The sequence below is a fragment of the Protopterus annectens genome, chromosome 16.part0, assembly GCF_019279795.1.
Source record: "Protopterus annectens isolate FY-2018-M chromosome 16.part0, PAN1.0, whole genome shotgun sequence".
NCBI lineage: Eukaryota > Metazoa > Chordata > Ceratodontiformes > Protopteridae > Protopterus > Protopterus annectens.
The window spans coordinates 256,020,472-256,046,177 of NC_056750.1; the positions used below are offsets into that span (position 1 = coordinate 256,020,472).

The window sequence follows — 25,706 nt, forward strand, 5'->3', positions numbered from 1 at the left end:
GAGGAATGTGGGTGTAGTATAATAGAAGGAAGTGAGGAGGATTGGTGTAGGATGATAGGAGGAATGTGGGTGCAGTATAATAGAAGGAAGTGAGGAGGAATGGTGTAGGAGGAATGTGGGTGTAGTATAATAGAAGGAAGTGAGGAGGATTGGTGTGGGATGATGGGAGGAATATGGGTGCAGTATAATAGAGGAAGTGAGGAGGAATGATTGTAGGAGGGATACTAGGTGTAGTATAATAGAAGAGTGAGGAGGAATGGTAGAGGAGGATAGGAGGAAAGTGGGTGTAGTATAATAGAAGGAAGTGAGGAGGAATGGTTGAGGAGGATAGGAGGAATGTGGGTGTAGTATAATAGAAGGAAGTGAGGAGGATTGGTGGAGGAGGAATGTGGGTGTAGTATAACAGAAGGAAGTGAGCAGGAATGGTGGAGGAGGATAGGAGGAATGTGGGTGTAGTATAATAGAAGGAAGTGAGGAGGAATGGTGGAGGAGGATAGGAGGAATGTGGGTGTAGTATAATAGAAGTGAGGGGGAATGGTGTAGGAGGAATGTGGGTGTAGTATAATAGAAGGAAGTGAGGAGGAATGGTGGAGGAGGATAGGAGGAATGTGGGTGTAGTATAATAGAAGGAAGTGAGGAGGAATGGTGGAGGAGGATAGGAGGAATGTGGGTGTAGTATAATAGAATGAAGTGAGGAGGAATGGTGTAGGAGGAATGTGGGTGTAGTATAATAGAAGGAAGTGAGGAGGAATGGTGGAGGAGGATAGGAGGAATGTGGGTGTAGTATAATAGAAGGGAGTGATGAGGAATGGTGTAGGAGGAATGTGGGTGTAGTATAACAGAAGGAAGTGAGCAGGAATGGTGGAGGAGGATAGGAGGAATGTGGGTGTAGTATAACAGAAGGAAGTGAGGAGGAATGGTGGAGGAGGATAGGAGGAATGTGGCTGTAGTATAATAGAAGGAAGTGAGGAGGAATGGTGTAGGAGGAATGTGGGCGTAGTATAACAGAAGGAAGTGTGGAGGAATGGTGGAGGAGGATAGGAGGAATGTGGGTGTAGTATAATAGAAGGAAGTGAGGAGGAATGGTGGAGGAGGATAGGATGAATGTGGGTGTAGTTTAATAGAAGGAAGTGAGGAGGAATGGTGGAGGAGGATAGGAGGAATGTGGATGTAGTATAATAGAAGGAAGTGAGGAGGAATGGTGGAGGAGGATAGGAGGAATGTGGATGTAGTATAATAAAAGGATGTGAGGGGGAATGGTGTAGGAGGAAATTTGGTAGGAGGGTATACAGTGAGGAGATGAGATATTAAAGAAGAGGGGTAGGCGGGGTATGTGGAAGTAGTGGATAGGGGTTAGGATATGAGGAATAGAGAAGAGAGGTAGACAGTCTATAGACAACTTGAGGAGAGTCAGGAGGGATGGGAGCAGGAGCAATTGGCTGCAAAAATCAACACTGTCAGCTGCATTAATTAACACGGCCAGAAGTTTGTGTTTTCTTTACAGTCAATGAGAAAGATTACATTAGCATTAACTGCCTCAGAGTTTAGTGGAGAGGTAACGGAGGGGGCAGTGTGTATGCAGAGTTATGAGTGGTCTTAGGTGATTGTGTGTCTGCCTGGATTGCTGTAGTAGATAGGTTAGTCTGCAGTGTATCTGAGTGCGACTGGGCATACTTCTCAACTGTACAGATTTTCGCAGAATGTCCAGAGTTTTGAGTCATATTTTTAGTCCATTTTTCATAAAAGTTTGGTTTTCTGGCAAATCTTGGACAATTCACTAAACACTGAAGTCAGAAAATAATGGCAGACATTTGCATTTCAGACTTCATACTCTTCAGAAAATTCATGCTACTGCAAAACTTGTTATTCTGTCAACTTTCTAAGTCTGTAGGAGACATATGTAAAAGTTGTCCATATTTTTGGGCCTTTGTCCCCCCATTATTTATGGCTTTGTCCAGATTTCATGCTCTAAGAGGTTGAGAGGTATGCGACTGGGTGATGGAGTGATTTTGATCTATGGTGTGTGTGTGTGTGTGTGTGTGTGTGTGTGTGTGTGCGCGCACACGCATGGATTAGGTTACAATACTTCCACACATCCCTAGATTAATGAGTAAAGCCTGTAATATTGGGAGGGGGGACACTAGAAACCAGGGAATTTTACTAATCAACCTCATGTAAAAAGTTACTAGCACAGTTTTCCGGCCAGCACAAAGCAAACTCTGAACAAAAAGAGGTATGAAACTCTAATGTTTGGCATTACTGACTGACTGTAATCGTTAAAAGGAAGGACAGGCCAGTTATAAGCCGCAAGTTATGGATGTCCTGCAACAACAGTGGCAGTTAAGGTATGGAGATGTGTGTGTGTGTGTGTGTGTGTGTGTGTGTGTGTGTGTGTGTGTGCGCATAGCTCTCAACTGTCCAGATTTTCACAGACTCTCCAGATTTTTTACTCATATTTCTGGTATATTTTCCATAAAATTGTATTTTCCTGACAAATCACTGTCAAATCTCCAAGGACTGAAGTCAGAATACAATGGCAGACATTTGATTTTCAGACTTAATATTCTTCAGAAAATTCACGCTAATACAAAACCTATTACTCTATCACATTTCTAAGTATGTAACAGCAATATTTAAAAAGTATCCCTATTTTTGTGCTTTTGTCCCCCCACTATTTGTGGCTTTGTTCATTTTTCTTGCTCTAAGAGGTTGAGAGCTATGCACGTGTGTGTGTTTGTGGAATTCTGATTGTGTACATGTGTGGGGGGTGTGAATAAGGGGGCTTCTGTCAATGAGGTGCATGGGTCACCAGCAGTGATTACCACAGTGCAGTACTTCTTAGCACTTGCAGTAGTCACAAAATGACCCAGAAACGTTCAAATTAGCCAAAAATGAGGTTTTTCCTCATCACTACAAATGTGTCTCTGAATGTCTGTTTCTCATGATCATGTTAAAAGACCCTTTTTGCAAAAGTACTTAACCCCACTTGCAACTGGGTTTTTTCTGAATCTTGGCCTATGTGTACCCATTCTAGCCTGCCTATGCTTTGGTTCTGCAAAGGAAGAAACATGGCTCTGTTTAATTGTGAGCATCCTGGTAGCCAAAACATGTGTGACTTTTAGCATCACATCCAATTAATTTTTGTCTCTACGTAACAGTACTATACCCACTTGTGTACACTAATATATTTGTTTCTTTTGCTCTATTAACCATTGCAATTCATTTACATTCATCACCCCATATAATATTGCTAATTTGCATACTCAAGACAAAGTAAAAAGTGCTGAACTAAATGACGCCTCTGAAGGAGTCCCCTTTTTACAATTATTTTACTTCACTTTTTTCATTTATCAAACCTGTCCCAAAACTACGATTGAAATTCAAGCACTTTTATTTAATAAAGATGTTTTTTGTATTAAAAAAAAAAGAAATTCAAGTACTTCTATTGGTTGAAACCTTAATGTACGATAAAGACGAAATACAAAGTAAGAACAGCACTAAGGAAAAGGAAGTCAGAAGAATCAGCAGGCTCAAATGAATTCACACCACATAAGATCAAGATGTTGAGTTAGACGAGAGAGAAATGTCATCTGAAGGTACTCATTGCGGTATGGGAGAAGGGAAGTAGGCTGCTAGGTGACAAGACAATTCCCTGCAGTATTTGGTTGGGGATACATGGATGAAATGAAAGTCAGCTACAGACAGATATGTCTGTCTCAAAGTCACTAACTGGACAGACAAGCATGCATGCCACGCCAAGTTCAATAGCCAAGTGCACAGGGGGAAATAATGTGCATGTTCTTATTACCACGCCAAGTTCAATAACCAAGTGCACAGGGGGAAATAATGTCCATGTTCTTCAAGGCACTAGAGACAGCAGGCTGCCCAGTGGGCATGTTAGTGATGGTAAAAACGCAGTGCATAATGGGCAGTGCCTTTACTAGTGGTATGTATATCATTATCTCCTTCACAGTGTACAGGGAACATTAAAACATTCTCAAGCACAAGTATGACTACAATAGGCTGCAGGATTCCACTATGCTCTTCGGCATGTTGTAGCTACACAAGCATGTACTGCACACCAAGCACAATGCCCATTACTTCTACTGCTTCATACAAAATGCAGAGACCTCAGTTTCTCGGCCCTAGACCCCAGACTATGGAGTTCCATTCCCCCCTTCCTAAAGTCATTCAAACAGCTTCCCAAACTTCCAAAACATATTAAACCACCACCCACTGAAATCTTCTGTCAGTGCCTTCAGAACACAGGCATTACATAAATACTTGCTTTGAATTGCCATCCATTTCAAGTAATCAACCACATGACTTCCTCTCAATTCCCGTCCTCTCCAGTACTACCTAAGCCTAGCAATCTACTCTAAAGCCTCTCAACCTCACACCTCATCACCCCCCACACTCTATATCTACAGTATCCATTTTAGTAATGTACATATTTCCAGAGAATACGGTGGTGATGCTGCAGTAGCGTTGTCGCCTCACAGTAAGACGTCCTGTTCGATTCTCAGCTAAAGTGTCTTCTGTGTGGAGACATGCGTGAATGGGCATACCTTCGTTGAAGGTTGTGCATCAGGGCTGGCAACTCGGCACGCAAAACTCTACTGCCTATCATTAGCGGACCGGAGTTCCGCTGTGGCAACCCCTAACCGGGAAAAGCAGAAAGACACAACAACTAATGTATAAATTATCAGGGACTATATGCTTAATCTCAGAGGTACGGATATTACCCCTACCCCGCTTTTTGGATATTTGCATTGTATAAGTAGATTATTACTCTTACTGTTTATGTGGAAACATTTACTTTATGTAAGCCTACAATGTGGTAGGGTAATTTGCTACTCTCCCACTTTATTTGCACTGCTCTAAAAATCTACTTTGACTTCCACTGTAACCAACAAATGGCCCATGTAGCTCCGTGTTCCAGACTATTCAACAAATGTACATACATAAATATATAAACAAATAAATAGGTACATAAATAAACATGGCTTAAGATTCAGTGCATCTGTCACATTCAACCCATTATGAAAAAGTATTACCAAGCACTTTGTTACGCACTGATCTATCAATCAAAACTCTGTTACTACTCACCACCTCAGAGGAAGGCGCTTTATATATTCTGGTCCTTTGGTACATACAGAGCAAATAAACCAATAAAACCTAGTGAAGAAAAAAATAAAACAATAATTATAATCAAAGCCATGAGTAATGGGAGTGCGACCTACTATAGCTGCTTATAGTATGAGATATGCACAGGAACACACTCACACATACATTTATAGACATTATATATTTTAACTTATAAGGATAATTAAACTCATAAGAAATGTTTAGATAAACCCATTATGAACATTCTTACTTGAGGAAATCTGCTCACAGCAAAGACAGAGTGGATCTGCTAATTCCAAGCCTAATGATACTCTTCAGTAACAGAATCATATAACTCAAGTCACCAAATTCTGTCAGTTTCTCTAAGGCAGAATATTGACCCAGAACAGTGTTTTTTTAACCGTATATTTGGGCTCCCTATCAGAACTTCATTTGAACTATAAATGACAGCCAAAGCTGTTGGCAGGTACAGCAAAAAGCCGAAACCAAGATCTCGCAGAATTGTGCAAGTAAAATATGTGAATACAATGACGTGGAGGTAAAGGGTTACATAGCAACTGTACACAAATAAGCAAAGCAAGCTTGTAGTGAGATACGAAAGTATAAGTACTCCATTCATGTAGCTGCCAAACAAATGTCATCCAAGGATGCATGGCTAAAGAACGCTGTTGACAGATACTGCCCTAACAAAATAAGCCTTCAGTTTGGATGGTAAGGACAACTGATTAACACCATTAATCTTGTACACCAAGATATACAGTCAGTGAGCCATATGGACATAGTGACCTTAGTAACTCCTTTTCTTTTTCTAGTTCTGAAAAAGGGCACAAAAGTTTGTTGGCTTTTCCAATGCCCTTTGACCTATTTAAATAAAATCTAAAATACTGATGCAGATTCAAACAACGAATAATGTATTTGCTCTTATCACTGAAGTTTGGGAACTAAACTGGCAAATGAATGTACTGGTTCAAGTTAGACACAGAGGCCACCTTAGGAAAAAAAGTTGTTAGTTGTAAAGAAACGTTATCTTTGTGAAACGTCAAATAAAGCTTAAAAGACAAGGCCTACACTTCTGATACTCACTGGACTGAAGTCACTGCAACTAAGAAATTTTTTTTCAAGACAAACTTCAGATCCACAGTACCCAGCCAGCTCAAGGGGGTCTTTGGTTAAAGACTAACTAAAAGGACAGATCTCAAGGAGGAACAGGATCTCTCAAAGGGAGCTTAAGGAGAAAGATTCCCTTCAAGAAAGCTTTAGACAGCTTCAGAGAAGCTATAGGAGAGTGATCTTGACCAACATGAGAATTGAAAATGGCTGCTAACTGAACCTTGATAGCAAAACAGTTCACCCCCTGACTGAAAAAGGACAGCCAAGAAATCCAAAACTGCATCTAAGGGAGTTGAAAAGACTTCAGAAACAGCCAAAATACTACACCTTTTCCATCTGCTGCCATAAACCTTCCTAGTGAAAGTCTTCTGAGAGGAAGACAGGATATGCACTACTCTGGCAGTCAACTTGGGATCTCTGGCCATCAATGGAGGTGGAGGAACCAAGCAGTCAGACTGAGGGAGTTGATATCTGGGTGAGGCAGGTCCGAAGGATGAGAGATCAGATTTGGGACTGGATCATGGCGGGTGAGCCATGTGAAGCCATAGGAACCAAACTTGTCTGGACCAGAAGGGGGATAGGAGTATCACAGTTGCCTTGCACCATGCTGCCTTCTGTAAGAAATTTACTATTATGCGAGTCGGAGGGTATGGGTAAAGGAGACCCAGGGGCCATGCATGGACTACAGCATCCCTCACTGACTGTCCCTTGTGAGGAAACAGGACAAAGAAGTTGCAGCACTTAGCATTGTAGAGTGTTGCAAACAGATCACAGCAAGGATGGCCCCAGTGGCTGAAAATCTCTGCTGCCAATGATGGGTTGAGGGACCACTCGTGATGCACCAGAGCACTTCTGCTCAATTTATCCACTAGGATGCTGGATTTCCCTGGGATAAGTGTTCGAAAGACATAGCCCCATTGCCACACCCTTATGGCTTCTTGACACAGAGGCTAAGATCATGTTCTTCCTTGTTTATTGCTATGCCAGACCACAGCCATGTTGTTGGTCTGAATCGATATCGCATCTTTGGGAGGCAGTCATGAAAAGCCTGCAATGCCAAAAGAACTGCTCTTAGCTCCAAAATACTGGCGGGCAAGTTGGCCTCAAAAACGGACGAGGTACTTCCCTTAAAGTGCCCCACTCCCACCCCAGCTGTGACCATGTTCACCATAGCTGAAGGAGGACGGAAGGACAAAGAGGTGTACTGAAGACACAATGAAAGAGGTCATCCACCAATAAATGTGGCAGTGACAAACCTCTGTTAGTCTTATGAAAACTGTACAGGATGAGTTGTCAGAGACCACTGGAGAACCTTCATATAAAAGCTGGTCATCAGCGCTAGTTGACACAGATCAGAGAAGCGAGTGGACTTTGAGAAAGAAGAATGGGCCTGAACATATATGGACAACACCCTTGGGAGAGGAAGGCGAGCAGTCTGAATGGTCATGTTCAGATGACAACCTAAAAACTCCAAAGCCTAGACTGGCTTTAGCTTGGACTTTTCGAAGTTTACCACAATTCTTAACGTTAGGCATAGATGGGGCAAGGAGCATCTTTCATGAACTAGCTATACCTTTAAAGTTGCTGTAAGGAACCAGTTGTCAAGGTAAGGAATGTCCTGGAACCCCTGCAGCTTGAGCCAGGCTACTACTACTGTTGTGCAATTGGTGAGCAACTGGGGGGGGTGAGACTGAAGGGCAGGGCTCGAAACTGATGCTGTCTGGCTTCTAGCCAGAAATGCAGAAACCTCCTACGTTTGGCTATCTTTATAAGATAATAAGCATCCTTGAGGTTTACTGAGCACTTCCAGTCATACTTCCTCAATGCATGTAGAATGGACTGTACTGTTGCCATCTGAAATTTGGTCTATTTGGCAAAAAACTTTGGTCTGCTTAGGTCCAAAATGGGCATCTGCTAACTCTCAACACCCAAGAATCTGTGATAATGGCTTCCCAATCTTGAAGGTGGCAAGCCAAGCACCCCCTAACTGCTACCACAGTGCAGCAACTGAGCACTAAAAGGGTTTGTCAGAGAAAGGTCCCCAAAAATCCTTATTTTGCAGACTGCTCCTGCCCCATAGTCAATGTCCAGGAGGGCACTATCGCCAGGAATGTCTTGGGCAAAAAGCTGGGACTTCCAGAAAAAAAATGCTTGCCTCTCTTCTGATTGTGGGGAAACGTCCATTGAGGGGTGGAAAAACTGCTGCCCATGACGAGACAATGTTTGCCATCCTGCTCACTCCTGGTCAGAATATCTTTAACTTTAGGTCCATTCAGAAAGGAATCGTTAAAGCTCTCTGCAGAGGTACAGTGGCACATCCAGGCATGGAAGTGAAATGTGATGCCAATGCCTGCCTCCCTGGCTGTATCTGCTGCTCTGGATAGCAAGTACATGGATACGTTTGAAATTGACAGCATAGTAGACAACAGAGCCTCCAAGATGCTGCCGACTTGGAAATATCATTAATCAAGTCTTTTGTAGTCTAGTCAGGTTTGCAATGTAGTTCGGTGCATAAAGAACAAAGGTGGCTGAAGCATACATGTACTTCACTTCCCAAATCCCTCCAATGCTCTATACTCTCTACTGAGAGGGATGGACAGACACACTCTCCCCTGAGAGTTCCTTTCTGGTGGTTGTGGCTACTATAATGGTACGGCCCTTGTTCCAACGTGTCCTATCTTTGGGCAAAACTAAAATCTTAACCAGAAAGTTAAAAAAGCCAAAAAACAGACTAGTAAAATTGAGCACTACCTGTCCTCAGAGACTCCGACTACAGCTCTCAACTCGATTAGTGTTATAAATGATGCCAGCCAATGGTATATTAATAGGTTCAGTACTTTCATTTTATTCAGCTATAAACCTTCAACCGAATAAGTACAATATAAAACATTAAAATAAAAAAACAAAGTTAAAAGCACATGAATAGCAAGCATTTCATTTAATCCAATCATCATTTTTAAAAATGTACCAGGAAATCTCTTTACAACCAATCACTAGTTCTGCCAGTAGCACCAATGGGTTCAATGCAGTAACATCAGGAAGTCAGTTTTTTGCCAAACCATGATGATTGGTGTAGAAAAGAGAATCAATGATCGATCATAAATAATTTTCTGGTATGGTCTATGAAATGTACATCGGAGAAACATTAATTGGTTGAAAACTGACTTCCTGATGTTACTGCATTCAAACCGCTGGTGCTACTAGTAGAATTAGTGATTGATTGTAAACCGATTTCCTGGTACATTTTTAAAAACAATGACTGGATTAAATGAAAGGCTTGCCAGTCACGTGCTTTTAACTTCTTTTAGTTAAGTTCAATGTTTTATATTGTACTTATTCTGATGAAGTTTTATAACTGAATAAAATGAAAGCATTAAACTTATTACTATACCATTGACTGGTGTCATTTATAACAACATTAAGCAAGTTAAGAGCCGTAGTTGGAGTCTCCACAGATGGGTAGTACTTCATTTTAAAACCAGAATTTTGTCCAACTTTCTGAAGATAGGCTCCACCATGTCCGGTTCTCTCCACGCCCTTCTAGACACTAAATCAACAAGTTCATCAGGAAGGAGTACCAGCCAGGTTGTGGATGGAATTGCACCAAAGGCCTCAAAAGAAAAAAAGACTTTGCAGTAGAAGGGGCTACAGTGGTCCAACCTCCCTTATGTGTCACCAATTCCAGTAGGTCACTGTAAAAAGGCATTATCACAGGGAGATTTCGGGGTACATTCCTCCTCAAAGTCAGTATTCTCTGTTACTGATTTCTGAGGGGAACTGAGGTGTCTCCTCTTACATCAGTGCTTCCTGTGCTCCTCCAAGAGAGAGGACTCTGAAGGAGATATAAACACCATGGCTCTGGGGCTCTCAAAGATGACAGGAGACTGAGGTTTCAAGTAGACTGGAAGATCTTGCTGCTTCCAGTATGGCATGCGATTCCCCAACTCCTCTCCACAATCTCCAACGCTGACAATGAACTTGGACAACCAGAAAAGGATGTCCTCAGATTTGAGGATCTACGGGAAGCAACTAAGCTAGCCTCTGATTTGGCCAAACCTGAGGCTGAGACTGGAGCTGAATTGTTCAAGGCCGAAGCCCCAACTGGAAGGGGCGGCTCCAAAAGCCTCAGAGTTGATCTTGACCCTGTGGCTCCAGCCCTGACCTCTCTGCTCTGGGATGCAATCAGCACTGAAAATACCACAGTCATATGCATCAAGGTCAAATGCAGAATGGGAAGGTCTACATGCGGTCAGCATCAAGGTGGGAATCATGCAGGACCGAGTCAGATCTGAATGCACCAAATGTGAAGGTCAAACTGGTGAAGGAGAAATCAGAAAAGGAGTACAGGGGCTTGCACTCTCTCAAGCTTGGAGTTGAGGGGGAGGGAATGATTCCAAGTCAGTTTGAGCCTGCAAGAAGGTCTGCATCACCTCCTTCAAATTTACTACCTTAATGCTCTGACAGGACAGCCACATTCTCCTTAAGACTGAAGCCACAAGCATCAATCCAATACCTCTGTATTCAGAGAGTATGCCAGGGCTAATCTGCTGAAACCAAGTGAAGATCTGGCTAAATTCAACTTTCCCTTCCTACCCAGCTGACACCACTGCTTATGTAGAATCCTTTACTGGTGAATTCCATGCACATGTGAATAGCTAGAGACACATTTGTCCCCCTTCAAAGTAAGCATAACATCAAATTCAAAAATAACTCCCTGGGGTGTAATTCAAATACAAACAAGGTCTATAATAAAAGAATAAATGTAACTCTCTAGATGGAAAAATAGCTCTTGCTAAACTTAGTGAACTTTGGACTATGATCAAATCAACTATAGCCAGATAAAAGGTAAAAACTGCCACCCAGGCAAAAGACAACTAAAGAAAAGACGTTATGTACTCACCATAACGTTCCATGTTTGTAGTCCATCTCACCCTTCATTCTTTACATATGGGATCGGAGCTGATCCTTGGCTCCGACTCGGCCTATTTACAAGCTGGAAGACTTCTGGTTGGCTTGTGGCTAGATGGGTATCCCATGATGCACCAGTATAATCCCCAGATCTTGTTTGCTGCTGACGAGAAGAAATAACAACATACAGAAAAAATCCAATACTAAAAGGTCTCCATAAATAATGAAATTAATATTTTTCTGTCTCCAGGTACTTCCAGGATGGGGGCAGTAGGGTGGGTTCGTAAGAATGAAGGGTGAGATAGACTACAAACATGGAACGTTATGGTGAGTACATAACTTTTTTATGTTCTGTAGTCCTATCTCACCCTTCATTCTTTACACATGGGACAGCGTCCCTATCGCCTTATTCTTGGGAAGCTCAAGGAAAAATACTCCTGAGTACCGTGGAACCAAAAGATGCTCTACACCCCAGGAGGTTAAATCCAATTTGTAATGAGTAATACAAGTGTCAGGGGTAGCCCACGTAGCTGCTGCACAAATGTTATCAAGTGGGACCCTGGCTTGAAAGGTTGCAGAGGTAGACTGAGATCTGGTAGAATGAGCCTTGATTTTAAAGGGTAAAGGTTTACCCTCAGAATTGTAAACATAAGCTATACAGCCAGAAATCCAGTTAGAGCGAGTCACTTTGGAAACTGGTAAGCCCAACCTGGATTCGGAAAAGGAAATGAATAATTGATCTGATTTTCTGATGTCTTTAGTCCGGTGCAAATAAAACGTAATTGTCTATGGACATCCAGCTGGTGAAACCTGTACTCAGCGGCGTTGGAGTGATTTGGAAAGAAAACCAGAAGTTCTACGGACTGATTCAAAGTGGCATGTGAGCAGACCTTGGGAACAAAGGAGGGATTAGTACGAAGGGACTTTTTTCTTTTCTTTGTGAAAAATCAGATAAGATGGTTTAACAGACCATGCTTGTAATTCTGACACCCGTCTGGCAGACGTGACAGCCACCAAAAACAACATCTTCCAAGACAAAAATTTCAAAGGGGATGAATGAGAAGCCTCAAAGGGCAGATATGTTAATTTAGATAACACAAATTTTAAATCCCATGAGGCCACAGGTTCTTGAACAGGTGGTCTTAAAGTGGCACCTTTAAGGAAGGTTTTTGCACAGTTTATGAGACATCAAGTTAGAATCTGGGAAACCTAGATGAAAATTTGAAATCGCTGCCAACTGAACTCTGATAGCGGCAGCCGCAGATCCTTGGTGAAAAAGTTCAGAAAGAAATTCCAAAACCACTGGAATGGAGGCAGTGTAGGGGTCAACATCCATTTTCTCCGCCCAAAGAGAGAATCACTTCCATTTACTGATATATAATCTCCTAGTGGAAGATTTATGAGAAGATGTAAGGATATGGTCACGGAAGGTGAGAAGTCGTGAAGCCTGACTAGGGATGGAACTGGAGCAACCACGCTGTCAAATTGAGGGTGTGTAAGGAGGGGTGAAGCGAACCTGACATGTGAGTCAACAGGTCTGGAACTGGGTCTAGAATCCAAGGATCGTCCAGGAGAACAGGCCCGAGGAAGGGGAACCAAACCTGATGAGGCCAGTAAGGAGCAATAAGGATCAGTTTGCATCCCAGCCGTTTCGCTTTCTGAATTACCTTGGGAATGAGAGGAAAGGGAGGAAAAGCATACAGGAGACCCTGGGGCCAACCGTGAACAAGTGTCTCTGGCTGACTCCCCCCGGAGGGGGGATGAGGAAAAAGTAGCTGCTGCATTTGGCATTGATTGGGCTGGCAAAGAGATCATAGCAAGGCTGTTCCCACCTGCAGAAAACCTGTTCCGCTGTTTCCTGTTTCAGAGACCACTCGAGAGGCATCAGGATTGCCAGGCTGAGCTTGTCGGCTATCACGTTGGTCGTCCCTGGAATGTGCGTTGCCACCAGAAAACACTGGGAAGATATCGCCCATTTCCAAACTCGCATGGCCTATTGACAGAGTGGGTAAGATCTGGTTCTGCCCTGTTTGTTGATATACCATACTACCGACATGTTGTCTGACTGTATTGCAATAGTCCCCAGAGGAAGAAGGTTGTGAAGTGCTTGCACCGCCCTCATCTCTAGAACGTTACTATGCAGGTGAGCCTCGTGATCTTGCCATGTGTCTTGGACAGTCCTTCCTAGATAATGCCCCCCCCCCAATCTGTGAGGCATCCGTGGTCACAGTGGCAATGGGTTGGCAAGGAACAAATGAAGCACCTATGGTCAGTTCATTGGATAATGTTCACCAAAGGAGGTCCTTCTTGCAAGATTCTGTCAGCAGAATGTGATGGGATAATGGAACGTGCTGAAAGGACCATTGGGATGACAGAAGCCACTGAAGAATTCTCATGTGTAAACTGACTAGTGGCACTAATAAGTATGGTGGAAGCCATAGTTCCAAGGAGCTGCAGAATAATCTTGGCTTTGAGCCTTCATAAGGGGAGAAGACGCTGAATTTGAAGAACCAGGTTCTGTGCCCTTTCGGCAGGAAGATGAGCCACCATGTTTACTCTGTCTATCTCTGCACCTATAAAAATCACAGATTGAGAGGGCAAAAAGGCAGATTTTTCCCAATTTAGAGAGATTCCCAGCTGGGCACAAAGCTGAATAGTAGCATCCCTGCTCTAAAGGAGTAGATGCCTGGCGGGGGTGGTCAGGAGCCAGTCGTCCAAATACGGAAACACCTGGAATCCTCGATGACTCAGGTGAGCTGTCACTACTGCCATACATTTGAACACCCTGGGGGCTGTGGTGAGACCAAAGGGCAGAGCACAGAACTGGTAGTGACTAGCTCTCAGCCGGAAGCGAAGAGGACTCCTTGACACCCTGTCCATTTTTATGTGGTAGTAAGCGTCTTGGAGATCTATTGAGCACATCCAATTGTCTTTCCCTAACAACGGAAGTATAGACTGCAGTGTTACCATCTGGAACTTGTCTTTCTTTATTGATTCGTTCAATCTGCTGAGGTCCAGAATGGGCCTCCAGTCCCCCGTATGTTTTGGCACTAAAAAGAATCTGGAGTAAGTCCTGGATCCTATTTGGTCTGCTGGGACGGTTTGGATGACTCTTTTTGACAGCAACTTGTTGACCTCCACAGTTGCCTGATCCCTTTGACTGGGTGGAACATCTGGGATCTTCTTGGGAACAAAAGGTGGAAGAGAAAAGGGTATGACATAACCTCTGGTAATAATGCTTTGTACCCATTTGCCTTGAGTGATACTTAACCAGGCTTCTGGATACAAAGAAATGCAACCCCCGACTGGCCCCACAGAAGCACAGTCAGGCCCCACATCAGGAGCGCTGGTAAGGCCGGCCCCAAAAGGAATCACAACCTCCCTGGTTTTGTGAACCGCCCCTGCCTCTAGGGTGACGTCTACCATTTCCTCCTCCTCCTCCCCTGCCTCTGAGGGAGGAGTCACCCTGTGCCTCCTGGTAAACCCTCTGGGACTTCTTGAACCACATCTTACTGCCCCTCTTACCCTTAGGGTATGGTCTAGAGGGAAAAGTAAAACGTACTCTCATGGCAGAGAGAGTGTTTTTTCCTTCTTGCTCGCACTGGGTGAGTGTCCTTTACCTTGGATCCAAACAATGAGGAACCGTCAAACGGGACATTGGTAAAGGTAGACAAACGGTTCTGCAAAGTTACACAAACGCATCCAGGAATGACACCTCAGGGAAATTCCTGAACCCGCTGCTCTACTCGCTCCATCGGCCGCATAAGAAATAAGCCGCATGGAAGAGTTACTGATAGAGTTCAAGGTGGACAACTGGGCAGAAACCTTGTCAGGGACTCCCTCAGTACATGTACCTTGTAAAGTCTCCTAATTCTAAGGAGATCTCTCTGAAGCCTCATAAAGTAAGGTAATTCAGCGATCTAAGGGTAAATGCCGCTGAAGAAAAGATACACTTCCCATATCTGTCCATAGTTAGAGACGCCTTATTCGGCGGATGAACAGAAGTAGTCTCAGCTAGCTCCTTCTTAGTGGCTGTCACCACCACCATGGCATCTACAGCCACACCTTTAGATAAAAAGTATTTTCCTGGAGGGGAAGAAAGGAACTTGTTCGGTTTCCTGGAGACTGGCTCCACGGCATCAGGAGTATCCCACACCTTTTGACTAACTAAATCCATCAGTTAGTCGAAGGGTGGAACCACCCAAGAGGCAGAAGGTTGAGACCCGAAAGCCTTCAGGTACACAGACTCCTCATCAGAAGGGGTGATAGTGGGCCAGCCGCACCTCTGTTTAAGGATCTTCAGAATGTCTACGAAGGAGACATCATCAGAGGATGACTTTGGGGACCCTTCCGACTCCTCGAGGTCAGTGTCAGATGTCAAAGATTCATCCTGGGAGTCGACATGCTTCCTCTTACAAGTCCTCTTCTGAGGGGGCTCCTTAGGACAGTCCGGGGAGGTCTCCGAAGAGTGGGGGCCACCAGCCGGTAGCTCCTGAGGCTGGGGGTCTCTGCTGCCGCTGGAGGGAGTAGGAGCTGAGACAGAAGTAGGTGCTATGGAGGAAAGAGTGCCGGTACATCTGGTAGGAGCTGACGAACGGGACAGCACACTCCTCATCTCGAATGCTGACCTTTCCAGCTCCGAGGACTTCCCCAGCTCAGAGGAGACAGAGGATGCCATCGGCTTTGAAATAGATGCAGGGTCCGAACTCACCCTAGCCGACGGACCAAGAGGAAGACTCGGAACTGAAGGAGTTCGGTTCCAAGCATCCCTGTCGGGGCCGACCGGAGAGCTTCGGCCCCTGGACACTACGGACACCACAGAAAGTGTCGGAGCAGAACTCTGCTCCAAAACAACCAGAAGGGGAGCTGGAGCCGAAGTTTCCACCAGTGGTACCAAGCACTCCGGCTCTGAAAGACCAGCATGGCTCAGAGGAATGAACACAGAGGGTTGAACGGGCTCGAGTGGCTCCGGAGCCGAATGGGTTGGAGCCAACAACAATTTAGGCAAAGCAGACTACTTCAAAAGTCTCAGCACTACCCTCTCCACATCTTCTTCCGATAGACTCCTGGAAGACCTTGATGACATAGTAGGAGATCAAGATCTCGAAGGTACAGGAGACTTCAATTACAAGGAGGCCGGTAGAGGGTCCGTAGACCGGCTCTGAGAAACAGTCTCAGCGGTCGGCTCCGAAATACTTGGAACTGACCCTGCAATAACAATACCGCTCTCAGTCAGCTCCAAGGTCTGTGGAGCCGATGAGACAGTTTTTGAAACTTAAAGAAGTGGCTCCGAGACACCAGCCGGTGCCAGGGAGGGCCTCAGAGGATTTTGACTTTCCCTTGGTAGATTTAGAGGATGATGAGAAACTAGACAAATCTTCCTCGAAGGAAGGTTTAAGAAGACCTTTTAGGATGAGCTTGTTCTTCCTTTCCTGCAACACCCTAGGACTAAATGCATGACAAAATAAACAAGTCTCTTGTAAATGGACGGCTCCTAAACAGTAAACGCATTTACCGTGACCATCCATTATAGACATTTTTTGAGAGCACTTAATACATTTCTTAAAGCCGGATGGCTTATGATCCTTACTCTCTTTAGACATTCTGCGGTATAGGATATACGCACACACAGAAAGGAAAGGAGGAGGACCAGGTCCTCTAATTTAAACGGGACTAGCCCTGCAGGAAGGAAAAGGCACCACAAGAACTAGGTCCACCAAATTAAACTGGCCTAGCCCGAGTAAGGAAAAGATAGGGTCTTCTAACTGAAACAGACCCAAAAGTTAGAGAAAGTTAGAAAGTATCACACACTCAACAGAAACACAGTAATGAGCGGGAATTCACAAATTCAGGCTTATATCAAACACAAACAAAATCTAGTTCTGTTAACAATATTAGCAATCCAACGATGCTAACAAGCAGCTAAATAATTAGGCTAAATAACAAGCGGAAACTGCCAAAAACTATCAACACACACAAAATAATAGTGCGCAAAAGGCACCTACGTTAATCCAATCTAGAAAAAACAGTACACGGGATACCAACACAGTAAGAAAAGGCCAAGGCCAAAAATTGCACCAAATGGCGCAAGTAAAAGCTAACAACAATAACAACTATGCTAACTGATTACTATAAGTAGTAACAGTTTTAACTATATTAAACTATTTTAAACTAAACAGCCAAGAAATTTTAGTAAAAGTGGAAATAAATGCAATCACTTAGCCAGTGCCAAAGAGAAGCACAACCGAACTCGTCGACGTGGCAAACGAAATCTGGGGATTAGACTGGTGCACCATGGGATACCTACCTAGCCACGAGCCAACCAGAAGTCTTCCAGTTTGTAAATAGGCCAAGTCGGATCTGAGGATTGGCTCCGATCCCATATGTAAAGAATGAAGGTGAGATAGGACTACAGACCATGCCTTCTTTAACTATGTTAGAAATCTGAGAAACAATGCCCAGCACTGCTCAGAAATAATAGTAAATGATATCACCTACATTCCCAGATTTCACACTTGCATCTACCCCCCCCCCCCACATCTCCCACAGCCAAGTTTTCGAGGCACTAACCAAGGCCAAGAAAGTACAGTTGTGCAACTTACCACAACAACAGATGCTTGAATGATCACTGCTACAGCAGCTTTAGCTATATGGGTTATATCCTGCCAAGCATATAACAGCTGACCAGCTTCCAAAGCTTCAGGGCACCTTCCATGGGCTCAAACCATGAGGCAAATTGAGAACTTCTTCGACCAACACATGGACATCAGCTCCAAAAACAGATGAATACTTTAACAACAGGTTTAGCACTTTCTTCCCCTGATAGATTTCCTCAGAACAACTGACGAATAACCCAGCCCTTAAATACACATCACCCTATAGTTAAAAAAAATCACATAATTACCTCAATTAAGTAAAACCATCTTACAAACATTAAATATTTAAATGAGTTGGTATTGCTGTTCTTTTTGCGTTGGTACGTGTACAGCACTATGGATTCATCAGCTACTAACAGTGAAGTGTTGGATTTATTACAAAAAATAAACCAACAGTTGGCAGTTCATACTGCTCAGATTCAAACTTTGATGGACAAGAATGAACCACTGGTGGCTAACAATATCTTTGGATGTCTGGGGTTTCCTTTAACCCAGCCCACCCAGACTATCCAGGGATTGTAAGCAGCTAATATTCCTGAGGGGGGTGGCAATGACCCCACAGGAGAAGGTGAGCGGATCAGCTGTAATGGAAATAATAGGAGTGAAGGTGGTGAAGATGCCTGGAAGAAAAATAAATATGACTTTCATACCAGTAATTGTAGCACTGAGTTTAACTTGCAACAGCCAGTTAGTATTGCTGAGAAGTTAAAATCTTTTGAAAAAGACTTGCTTATATATAAGAAATTGCAGATGGAGAATGCATACCTGGAAAAGAATACTGAGTTGGGGGAAGTTCCTTGTGGTTTGCAGTTTTGGAGATACCCACATAGAGCTGAGGGTAATGAGGAGTTCCTGAAAGAACTGCATGCTCTATTTGACCGGTCTGGCATTGATTTAATGTGTTTAATGATCAAATATAACAACCAAGTATTGGAGGTTCGATGTAACAACTTGGACATACTAAACAAATCTATCCAAGCAGACTTGGAATATGAACTGCACCAGGTCAGTCATGCAGGGGTTGTTCAAAATGTAGAAAATGTGTGTGGTACTGTGTTTTTGCATAAGCAAAACAAGTTAAAAAGGGATATGAATGAATATTGTTTGAAAAGGGTATATCCCTGTTCCTTGGGTAATCGTGAAGGAGAGCAGCATGAAGGAACCAATGAGGAGCCGAAAGGAGCGGAGCGATTGACGTCAGTGCCGAGAACTTAAAGAGAACAGCGGTTGAACTCGCAATCATCGGCTGTATTTGCGGATGGAGTGATGCGTTCTGAAAGGCTTTGTGGCAAAAATCAGCAGCCCCATTTTTCAGGTGGGAGTTACAGGGATTTTGTAAAATAAGGAGCCAGGACGAAGAAGACAAGGAACAGATATTAACTGTTGCCAGGTTTGAGAACATTACAGTTGCTAGTGTTACTAATGTAAATGTAAGTAGTTTTAGTAAAACTTCTGGTGAGCCGGTAAGCTGTAAATTGAATGTCAATACTGTGGCGTGTTTGTATTTCCCGAATGGGGTGGACGCGGGCATTGCTTATAACTTAAATAGTGGGCATGATTTAATTAACAACAGTACTTTGGAAACTGGTAGCAAAAATGTTGAACAGGTCACCGAGGTGGGGAGTCCTGTTGATAAAGGTGAAATGAGTATGTTATATCGACCTTCTGCAGATGTATTAATGGATGTGGCTATAGCCAAATTTTTCAGAACAGAAGGAGATTTATGTTCTGGTGTAGGGGCGCTTGTTTGTCCTTCAAATGAGGTAATGGCAGACATTTCTAAGTTCTTTAGAGTCCATTCATTCTCCAATTGGAAGGAACACTGATGGTGATGGTGCATGTATTGAAGTCGATTTGGGGAATAAACAGCTTTTATGGAATGTAATGCATGCAAATGTATACCTGAAGATTTTGATGAGAGTTTAGCTGCATTTATGGAGGGAAACTGTGATAAAATGGTTCGTATTGGGCAAATTATAATGTAGAACCATTTAGACATTGTTCAGTGGATGGGGAAACAAAGTTAAATAACCCTGGTGACATCGAAAATTATAGCCCTGATGTTCATCTTGGGGTGATAATTCTGAATTTTTGTTAGCCCAGTATGTTGAAAATGTAAATGTTAGGGATGAAAGTAATGATATATGCACAGTCATTAGCAATAGTGAGAATGATTTTATGATTTTTAATTATTCTACCAGAGTAGTGGGAGTTGATCATGCAAATCTTTTGGCAAAAGGTTTTACTTTTGTACCCTCTAGAAAGGGGAACGTGGTGGACACCCTTATTGATTTAAAATGCTTCACGCATAAGTTAAATTTAAAAATATGGTTTAATGGGCAAAATAATATTAGTGAAGTGTTTTCAGGTAGGCCATCTAAACCAAGTGCCTTTAATCCTCCCTTAAATAGTGTTATACGCCTATATGAAAAAATCTGTGAAAAGGAAATTAGGCAATTTTACAAACATTCTCATATGGTAGTAATTTGTGATGGAGGAGGAGATTTTAAGAAAATTTATTGATGACAATAGTGTGCGTATCATGAAACCTGATAAAGGTAGTGGGGTTGTGTTGATGAATAAAAGTGAATATTTAGATAAAATGAATTTGTTGCTTATGGATGGAACATATCAGGAAAGTTCCTTAAATCAGATTCATGTAGCGTACCGAAAGATTGACCTGGCATTAGAAGATATGATATATCAAGGCCAGATCAGTCTGGATGAATTTGAATATTTAAAAAATAAACACCCCATGGTACCAAATATTTTTGGAATACCAAAAATTCATTAAGGTTATCAGGGTTAAAATTTCGCCCCATAGTAGATGGTCACAGGTCTAAGACATGCTTTATTAGTAATTTTTTAGATTATAGCATGCAAAAAGGCCTGTCAAAGTTCACCTACATTACAAAGGATTCTTGGTACTTTTTGGAAAAACTGGAAACAATCAAGGTATCCCCTGGGGTGTTTATGGTGACCACTGATGTGGTAAATTTGTCTTCTGTTATACCCCACAGTGAGGGCATTCAGTGGTTGGAGAAGCAGCTGGTTAAAACAGTTTTTATGACCAAGACTGTATTAACAAAATCACTGCTCTTATGGACATTGTTTTGGGGAATAACTATATTTATTTCGAAGGCCAGTATTTTAAGCAGTTAACTGGTGTTGCAATGGCTTGTGCCCCCGTTTTTGCAAACCTCATCATGTCCTTTTGGGAGCAGGAGTACCTAATGAGTAGTGTACATTGGGTGAATGTCCAGCATTATACTAGGTTTCTGGACAACCTGTTTTTGTTGTGTAAATGTACTGAAGGTCAGCTCAATGAATTTTTATCTTACCTTAATGATACTGTGGACTTTTTGCAGTTTACTAATAATTATAGTAAGGAGAAAATATCATATTTAGATGTTGACCTGATTTGGGATAGTAGTAAAGGAATTTTACGTTCCAAAATTTATAGAAAACCCACACTTTCGAATTCTTATTTAGAATTCAGTAGTTGGCAACCCCTTCATCAAAAAAAGTCGATAGTCAAGGGGCAGCTGGTGAGAGCAGCCAGAACGGTGTGCCTTGACTGCGAGTGTCTGGATGAATTGGGTTTATTACTAAAATGTTTGCCAAAAGAGGATATCCCATTGAATTTTTGGATAAAATAAGCCAAAAAGTAGTGCGACAGCGATTGAAAGGTGTGTATAGGCCAATATTGGGTGGTGGTATGGCACCTGGTATGGGACAGGGCATTGATGTGAATAGCAGGCAGGTTAGAAAGAATTTTGATCCAAGTTTTATCACTACTTTCAACCTGGATGCCCATTGGGTATCAGAAGTTATCACAAAAACTGGGATATCTTCAGTTATGATATGAATGTTGAGCAGAGTGTGGGTAAGGTCCCTCCTAAAATAGTATTTAGAAAAGACAGGTCTTTCAAAAACATTTTTGAGTTAAATAAGGGTATTAATAGTGGAAGTTCCAACCGACCCAAAGGGAATTTTAAGTGTGAGAGATGCAACTGGTGTACCCACATTTTGGAAACTATTGACAAGTTTAAATTTAATGGTAAAAATATTACCATTAAGGGACACTACAACTGTAGTAGTTCTAATGTTGTTTATATGGCCAAGCGCTAAACGTGTCCTGTTTTTTATGTGGGGAAGACCTGTAGGTACTTTAAGAGTCACATTAGTGAGCATGTTAATGTCAGAAAGGGGAAAATAACTAATGCCCTATATAGGCATATCAGGGAATATGGTGACCATTGTTTTAAGTTTTTGGTTATTGAACAGTTAAGTAAAGGACCCCCAGGGGAAAGTTGTTGATTTGCACCTGGATATGAGTGAGTTAAAGTGGCAATTAACGTTGGATGCAACTCAGTATCCAGGTATTAATAAAGCCACTAATATAGCATGTATTTTAAAATTAAAACGTTTAATGGGTTAGGGTTGTGTAAATGTATTGTATTTTAACTTTTCAAAATTCTATGGAGAATTTTATTAGCAATGCAAATTTTGTATTTATGTATTGTGTGCAAATTGTGTGTTTTAAGTATTTAATATTTGTAAGATGGTTTTACTTAATTGAGGTAATTATGATTGTTCTATTAACTACAGGGTGATGTGTATTTAAGGGCTGGGTTATTCATTGTCAGTTGTTCTGAGGAAGTCCCTTTCAGGGGAAGAAAGTGCTAAACCTGTTAATAAAGTATTCATCTGTTTTTGGAGCTGGTTCTGTGTGTTGGTCGAAGAAGTTCTCAAGTTGGTATCGCTGGTTCTTTTTGTATTAGGCATATTGAGATGAGCTGCCTAAAAACACAGGTTTGAGTACTAATCATATGTCATCCCACTTCACAAAGGAGGCCGCTCTATGGAAACATCGAACTATAGACCTATAGCAATTTTGTCACCCATAGCAAAAATTATGGAAAGGTGTGCTCACAAGCAACTCCTACACTACCTCACCCTAAACAATCTTCTTTCTAAAACCCAACATGGGTTTCGCCCCCTTCATAGCACTACCACTGCCCTCCTTTCCTTTGTGGATTCAGTAAATAACAATCGGAACAACAAATTTATAACTTCTGCTCTCTTTCTTGACTTGTCAAAAGCCTTTGACATGGTCAATCACCAACTATTGCTGCACACCCTTAAATCCCTTCACCTTGATAACCTAGCCCTACGGTGGTTTGATGCTTACCTTTCTGGTAGACAACAAGCAGTCCAGTGGCAAAGCAAACTATCCCACTTGCTACCAAATACCATAGGAGTTCCCCAAGGCTCTATACTTGGTCCCCTTCTCTGTATTCATAAACGACCTCCACTCAGTCATCCCCAAAGCCACATGCATCCAATATGCAGATGACTCCACCCTGATTTGTTCTGATGTCTCCCTCCATAATCTCCAAATAGACACCCAACACTGCTTCGCGGCAGTTGAAAAATGGTTTTCAGAACGGAAACTCATTCTAAATCCCATAAAAACTAAGCTACTTCTAATCTTCCCCACCGCAGGAATCCCCTCAGGCCAATATCCGCCTCATTCTAATAATAAGATCTTTCATGTTCAATCCATTAATGGCACCATCATTGAACCTGTCACCAACACTAAACTACTAGGTGTTACTATTGATCACAAGCTTAAATTTGATGTTCATATTACTCAAACTATTAAGACAATTAACAAGAAACTAGGTTCTATGTACAGAATTAAGAACTTTCTAACTCCTTATACCAAATTAACTATAGCGCGAACTCACCTTCTCTCCACTCTACTGTATGCTTCCCCGGTCCTATCCTTCCTCAATAAAAATGAGCTCAACAAACTCTCAGTTGCTTATAACCACATCGCTAAATTTGTGACTGGGTCTCCTTACCGTACTCATCACTGTCTCAACCTAAAGAAACTTGAATGGTTAGAATTACCTAATCTTCTAAAATTTAACCAACTTACGGAAGCATTTAAAATAATTAAGGAACCAGAAAAAAACCCCTCTCTGAACAAACTCCTGACCCCTTACTCCAACCTTAACTGCCTCCGATCTTCTAATAGTGTCCTGGTACAAACAATGAAATCAAATAACTTGGGAGGTGATGCTCTCTATGCCAATTCTATTGGAAGGCTATGGAATTCCCTTCCCAATAACCTTAGACTAACAACTTCACTCAGCCATTTTAAAACTAGTCTCAAGTCATTTCTTAAGGCACACTGGCTATGCCCTTGTGACAATCCTGACTAACCCTATGGCTCCCTACAACCCACTCTTTATTATCTACAGGACTTCCTCACCCAAAACTCACTAGTTTCACTTAAACTTATTCTCTATACATGTCCGCTTCTCTTTGACTGCCCTCTCCTATAACCATAGATTCGACTTGTCAATGAAGATATAGCCTTCTCCCTTGTGCTTAAAAGCGCAAACCTCTTTACTTCTCAACCTATCTAAATATTTGGGTATCTACTCAACATTGTAATTGTGGAATTTAATAGAATATACTTGTATTCAATCTATCTGTATTTTGAATGTTTCTGATCTTAGACTATGTATTGTTTGTTCTATTTAATTGTGGAGCTTTTCTCCCTGGGTCTCTGCTGAAAAGGGATATGTATCCAATCAGACTAACCCGGTAAACAAATGTAAAATAAAAATAAAATATAAATAAAATAAGCTGTTCTGAGATTTCCTGCACAAAACAGAGTGCTCCTCTGCAAGCTTTTGTGGATCAACTCTCAGCTTGTGCTGTTCCTTTGCTTGGCAGACAAGTTCCCTTTTGGAAAAATACAAATTTGTTTAAACATACTTTCCTGGTTAGGAAAATAAGAAGTTATGTACTCACCATAACGTTCCATCTGAGTAGGTAAACTTCATTTGTCAGCAACCTATGGGTTATCGGATCCGAGCCGGCAGTTTCCAGCAGCTAAGATCCGAGCTCCAAGCTCCTCACCCTTACCCATAACTCCCTGCCATCCCTTCCTGACCTCAGATCGAGTTTGCCTAAAACAAGGCTTGCAATCGCAACCTGCCTAGGGTAAACCGGGTACAACCTACCGAGAAGCAGGAACACCAAAAACATCCAAAGAGGACAGGGGGATGGAGGGAGGGACGATTGCTGACAAATTAAGTTTACCTACTCAGATGGAACATTATGGTGAGTACATAACTTCTTAATCTTAAGTAGTTAACTTCATTTGTGCATCAACCTATGGGACAGAGTCCCCAGCTACCTGAATCTTGGGAGGCCCTCAAGGAAGGATTTTCCGGAACACTGCGGAGCCAAAGGATGCTCTCCCTCTAGAAACCAGATCTAACTTGTAGTGGTTTATAAAAGTGTGAGATGAGGCCCATGTGGCAGCCGAGCCTACAACCACCTATATGACATACGGAAGATGAACATCAGTAATGCACTAGCCAGACGTTGTCAATTGTTTCCATCCCATGTATTTAAATTTAAGGTCTTACAGATACTCCATCATAATAGAAGGGAAGGTAATGCACTAGGCACTTTAGAACTTTTCGAGTTGAAATGGATATTATTACTTAGGGCACATGTAGAGCCAGGTCTAAATACAGCCCTTAATATCAGACCAGCACTATTATAGAGATACCATCTTATAAGTTAGAGTAGAAATTTATTAACAGCATGTATACAAGTTGAAGTTATATAATAGGGACATATGGATTCATATGTCTTATATTATTTCATTGTTTTAACTTATATAACAGTGTTCATAACATAAATACATATTTTTCTATATCAATTTATTTATTTATTTCATAATCTCTTGTTTGATTTATTCTTATGGCATTTATGTTCATGATTCACATAGATATCTTAAACTAATTTTATTTGATATACTTATGGTCTGGATACATTTTATTATCATATAATTTTATGAAGTACGCTATATGC

The 25,706-nt window shown here is 42.1% G+C and overlaps 1 protein-coding gene across 1 annotated transcript in view; it reads right to left on the reverse strand.

Moving 5' to 3' along the window:
- The window catches only part of PHF19 (PHD finger protein 19), a 1,075,260-nt gene that overhangs the window by 269,808 nt on the left and 779,746 nt on the right, over positions 1-25,706 (reverse strand). The window contains 1 exon segment of the mRNA XM_044058373.1: positions 5,110-5,178. Within this exon segment, the coding sequence (XP_043914308.1) occupies positions 5,110-5,178 (69 nt within the window).